A 5,194-nucleotide genomic window follows, 5' to 3' on the forward strand; every position below is an offset into this window, starting at 1 on the left:
ACATCCCAGCCTTCCTCCATCCCCTCCAGGGGTTCCCTGGACGACTTCCGGTTCCCCACTCTTCTTCAGTCTCCTTAATCCCAAACTACATTTTTCTGTCCTTCCTGGTTTTCCCCATTGAAGTATCCTTCCCTTGTGAGAATCAGCACCTCCTCTCCTGTCCAGACTCCTCACTCCTCATCCAGCTTTGGCACCTGCCCTTCCACCACATCTGAGATTCCCCTGCATTCCCCCTCCATCCCTCATGACCAATCTCCTGACTGACTCCCTTTCAGGATAATCCTCTAATTTTCCACATCTTCATGCGATATTATCAATATAACTCCAGACCTAGAAAGGGCTGGAGGGACAAGAGGTTCAGAGTGTCCGACTCTGGGACATTAAATGTTTACAGTATTTTCAACTTAGGTACATATTATAGCACTTTGAAGCTCAATGCGTTTTTCAAAGGCTTTTTAACATGCTTGCAGGCTTTGTTCTTTGCTGTAAAAAAAAAAAAAAAAAAAAAAAAAAAAAAAAAAGAAAAAAGAAGGAAGAAGAAGAAAAATAAAATAAAATAAAAAAATAACAGCCCACCAACCCTCCCTCCTTTGTTCACAGCTGCCTGAGTTAATAATTCTCTGTTTCTTCTGTGATTATCCACAAGAAAATTGAGGGGAAAGCAAACTAACTGACAAACTTTATATTTTAAATTAATTCAATCTTCCTGGGAATAAAACCACCTTAAAAGCTTGCAGATAGTTATTATGCCTGAGAAGTACTGAAGAAAAAGGACTTATCTACACCTGAACAGGCAGTTTCACTTATTCCATATGATTGAGAGTAAGCATATGATTAAACACTTTGCTGAATTTTAGGCACTAAATGCAACTCTGCAAAAACCTGAGCACTCTTCCACTAATATGAACATGTTTGTGAAGCTTTCAAATGAAACTTCCTATTACTAGCATTCTTCTAAATGTCATGCAGGCAGTATCATATTGTTCATAGTTGGTGCTTTCTTAAACTGAACTGCATCTTTATTAATGTAAACAGTCTATTTTTATGAATGTACTACTTCAAAAGAAATCAATAAAAATACTATCTCAGCAATTGCATGAGTCAATACAGGTATATCTGAAGATCTTGCAAATATTTTCCTTTTAATGATCCAAGTCTTTCACTTGAACACGACATCTGTCATCAAGTTTCACCACAGGTACAGGTAGTTGGGTGAGAAGAGAGGGAAGGGAAACAATTGTCCATCCCCCTTGGCGCCACCCAAGCCCACTGGGGTATCAGTGGGGGATCAGCAGGTATCAGCTGCCCACCTGCCCCACCTTCCTGCCATCTACCCTGTGGCTGCAAGAGGGGTTTACATATTCATTTAAAAGCAAACAAACAAATAATAATTAAAAAACCCCAGCAAATCACAGAACTGGTCAGTACATAACAGCATTTTCTAGTAGATGTGATTCATCTAAGAGAAGGCAGGCACTGGTTGCCTGAGTGGTCAGCCAGGAAGAGGAGGAAAGAGAAAACATTTCTGTGCTGTAGTTCTCATAAAACACAAAACTGAAATAGGTCAGCTAAACAGCACTTTCACGGTGCCACTTCTCTCTGTTGACCACAAAAACAATGTCAGGAGGCATGATCAAAGGTGGTTATCACAGTTTAGATGTGGTAAAATAAATTGATTGTGTGCTTTGCTTTTTTCATTGTGATCAATGGGGCACAGATATTTTCCTCTGAAACTTCCCTCTGCCTCACTACTTTTAAATACATTTGTATGAACAATAGCGTTGACACAGACCTAGTTACCCGTGACATACATTAAAAGCAAGACAACCTACTGCATACACAAGAGAAACTTACAGAAGAAGAAGAGGCATTTCAAACTGAACTTGATTATGAATGAAATTTGCAAAAAGCCAACAACAAAAAAAAAACATGCTGAAGAATTACAGCCATGCAAGATGCATTTAAGAGACATGTAGATGTGGCACCTGGGGACAGGGTTTAGTGGTGGGCTAGGCAGTGCTGGGTTAATGGTTGGACTTGATGGTCTTGGAGGTCTTTTCTAGATTCAATGATTCAATGATGCTCAGTGTTCACAGAGTAGCTCTGCACTCTGGACCCCACAGTCTGGGCAGAAAACCGCACCATGTCCTGGAAAGCAGTACAGCTCAGAGAGAAACTTCCTTGGAGGCAGTTTTTGGGGCAGGTATGATGTTATACAGTGACTGCACATAGGAAAACACAAGTTTTGGCTCTAAACAGAAAGCACATATTTTCAAATAAATGTATAAAAATGTATTTACAATAAATGAAAACAAGCAAATGAGGGCCACTACATCACATACTATACCCAACAACTTCCTCTTTAACCAACAGAAGCAGGAAGAACGAGTTATACATAACAATTTCTTGTCACATTATTTGATGATGTGTTTCTCACATTATATGATAATTTGAACAAGAGGAGTTCAGTGAGGAGAAGAAAAATAAATACCTCTATAGATTCACAGTAGTAATGCACCAACAGGCATAAAAAAGCTCACTAAAAATGGTGAAGTGTTGTACTTCCATTTGTGGCACTTAAGAAACACTTAGAGATCAGTTAAATACCAAAAAATTAAAAATTTCCATTTCATTTATACTGAAGGCATTATAAGTAGAAACTGTTAAGTATATAAACATAACCTTTACACCTGACTATTTACCTTTAGCTTTGTAATAAGTTTTATAAGCCGTAACATACTATATCCCCTCTTAAAATTTAAAAAAATTCTAGCAAAATAAGGCTTCTAAAATTTCAAATATTATAAGGCACTCTACTGTAAATAAGACTTTCTGATATGCAAAAAAAAAAAAGTCCTTGGCAGAAGATCAGTCACATTTCTGGCAATGCAGGGCTTCTTATCCTACTCATTCTACGTGTTTCAATCCTTTAAGATAACATTAACAATAGAATTTAATCTGGAGATGATCTTCGTGGCACAGTGCATTTTTATTTCATGACAGTGGTTTTTCATTGGTGCATTCCCCAGGATTCTGCTTTCTGGCCATGACCTACTCTGCTACTTCTGAGTGGCTTTGTTTTCCCATAGCTAACTCACCACCATTTTTGTACTTTTCAGCAAAATAGTCAGAGTCAAAGCTCACAGACAAATCTGGAGGACACACATAAATGCTTCCATTGTCTATTGTGAGCTTATGAATCCTTTGTTTGACCCCTTTTGATTGCCACTGTGGTGTTGGTGATGGCTCCAGAGGGTTTATTCCTTCATATAATCCTTCTCCTGTTTCCAAGGTAATTTTAAACTTATGCCAAGGACAAACAATACATGCTTGGCCATTGATATCCTGCAGGAAGAAGAAGAAAAGATAGCAAGTCATCTTCTAGGACAAAAGATATGTTTGATGATTTGGCTGTATGGCTGTCTGCTGTTATATAATCAGTTTTTTCAATGGTATGCTCAGATAAAAGTACTAGAAAAAGTGCATTAGAGTTTTCACATGACTCTATGCATTTTTTTTATTTTGTTTACATACCTCTATTTCTCCACGACACAAAGGGCCTCCTTCGTCTGAAACATGGCAGAATACCATAATTATTTATGTAGCAAATACATTTTATGCTTAATTGTTGCAACACTGAGATCATATGTGCAAGTATCTTACGGTAGCAGCGAGAGTCCAGGGCGTGAAATTTCCCCTCATGGTAGAAAACAACAATTTCTCTGCCATTGATTTTAGCTGTTATTCTTCCAGACTTCTTTATGTCCTCTTCTTTGCCAATAAATATAAGACCATCTGGCCTCATTTCAGCTGCTCCTCTGCTTGAGCTGTGCGAATCTACATTCTTAAAACACACAAACACACACACAAATAAATGAAAAAACCACTTATAAAGCAGGTCACATTTGGATTTCTCTGGTACAGAGGATGTCCCAGAGAAAACCCTGATGCATGAGGTGAAAGGAGAAATTTTAGTGAAAGACTATCAACATACAGGCAAAGAAAAGCACAGGAGTTTAGTGATAATGTTCAGTCCACATGTTCACTAACAGAACACGGACAAGGAAAACCAGCTGTTGCAAACCTGATACCTGCGGCAAGATAAATTCTCAATCACTATTCACTTACTCTGCACTTTAACCACCTTCTCCCCTCAAAACCTATATGCAAACAAATACAAAGATGGTAAATGTAACATGCTATATAATTTATTTATGCAATGAGTAACATTCACATGTAAATCCAATATTCTTTAAATAATAATATGGCTAGAAAGATAAAGTGATGTAAGTTGATAAAAAAATTATTCTGCAAAAGAGAAAAAGCATTGTTTATTGAGCTGTATTCAACTTGACCTTTCTAACAAATGTGCCTGCCTTTCCCTTCCTCCTCTTATGTATTTCAAACATCTAACAGACTCTCCCTCTCCCAACAGATTATATAAGCAGCTTTATCACAAAAACTGCCTTCCCATTAAATTTACTTACAATTAGCTACTGTGTTCCAGTTCCCTTCAAATTCCCAGTACAACTATGCTACTCTCACTTCCTCAGAAAAATCAGTTCAAAACAGGTCTTTATAAACACAGAGTCCAAAGGGAAACTGCAGGTGGGAGGGCCTCTGGCTGCAGGGTATGTAGAGTCACTGAAAGCCGCACTGTACCTTTGCTCCACACCAGATGGCAATGGATATGAGAAAGCAGATGAAGAAATGGATGCTGAGGATGATGAGGTCCAGCATTGCCTCTCTTCACGTTGTCTATCTGCCAGGCCTTGTTGGTATCTGTCATGACGTGCATCGCAGCACCTCTTTATGTGCAAATGGGAGGCATTGGGACCAGCCTCTACAGCACCCTATGGGAGGATGTATGGAGGCTCAGCACGTCAGAACCCAGCTCTGCTAGGGCTGATAAGAAGCTGGGACATGCTGGGGCTGGCCTGATAACAGAAGAGGAGAGCTTCACATTCCTCCTTCTGCTGTCCTCACTGTGAGCCCACATGAATGCTGCCTTCTCCCAAAACCCTGCTCAGTCACAGGTATGTGACATGTGTCCTCAGGATCAGCAACTGCATATTTCCATGTTTCACTGCACTGGGAAGAGTGGTTTAAGTGGCACTGTGACATTTCCAAGGCGAGTTGTTAACTGATCAGCACGTGATCAACTGTATAGACTGGCCAACTCTCTGCTTTCCAG

General features: G+C 39.3%; 1 protein-coding gene across 2 annotated transcripts; it reads right to left on the bottom strand.

Moving 5' to 3' along the window:
* Positions 1–1,870: 1,870 nt before the first annotated feature.
* Positions 1,871–4,806, bottom strand: RFESD (Rieske Fe-S domain containing). 2 transcript variants are annotated; one of them, XM_027712625.2, is made up of 4 exons: positions 4,663–4,806; positions 3,664–3,844; positions 3,535–3,569; positions 1,871–3,345 (listed from the first exon to the last, which is right to left on the bottom strand). In XM_027712625.2, exons 1-4 carry the CDS (start codon positions 4,738–4,740, stop codon positions 3,052–3,054), a joined length of 588 nt encoding a protein of 195 aa, XP_027568426.1. In that variant the 5' UTR covers positions 4,741–4,806; the 3' UTR covers positions 1,871–3,051. The 2 variants fall into 2 exon arrangements, with proteins under 2 accessions (XP_027568426.1, XP_039236566.1); XM_039380632.1 differs by lacking the exon at positions 4,663–4,806 and adding an exon at positions 4,129–4,479.
* Between the last annotated feature and the right edge of the window lie 388 nt (positions 4,807–5,194).

This window comes from Pipra filicauda, unplaced genomic scaffold (genome assembly GCF_003945595.2).
Source record: "Pipra filicauda isolate LSUMZ 115617 unplaced genomic scaffold, ASM394559v2 scaffold108_size2327098_pilon, whole genome shotgun sequence".
Taxonomy (NCBI): Eukaryota; Metazoa; Chordata; class Aves; order Passeriformes; family Pipridae; genus Pipra; species Pipra filicauda.

Coding starts and splice junctions, on each gene's coding strand:
- RFESD (XM_027712625.2), bottom strand. CDS start 4,740: ATGCTGGACCTCATCATCCTCAGCATCCATTTCTTCATCTGCTTTCTC. Junction 3,845..4,662: donor CCATCTGGTGTGGAGCAAAG/GTACAGTGCGGC, acceptor GTGTGTTTTAAG/AATGTAGATTCGCACAGCTC. Junction 3,346..3,534: donor TGTGTCGTGGAGAAATAGAG/GTATGTAAACAA, acceptor TTCTTCCTGCAG/GATATCAATGGCCAAGCATG.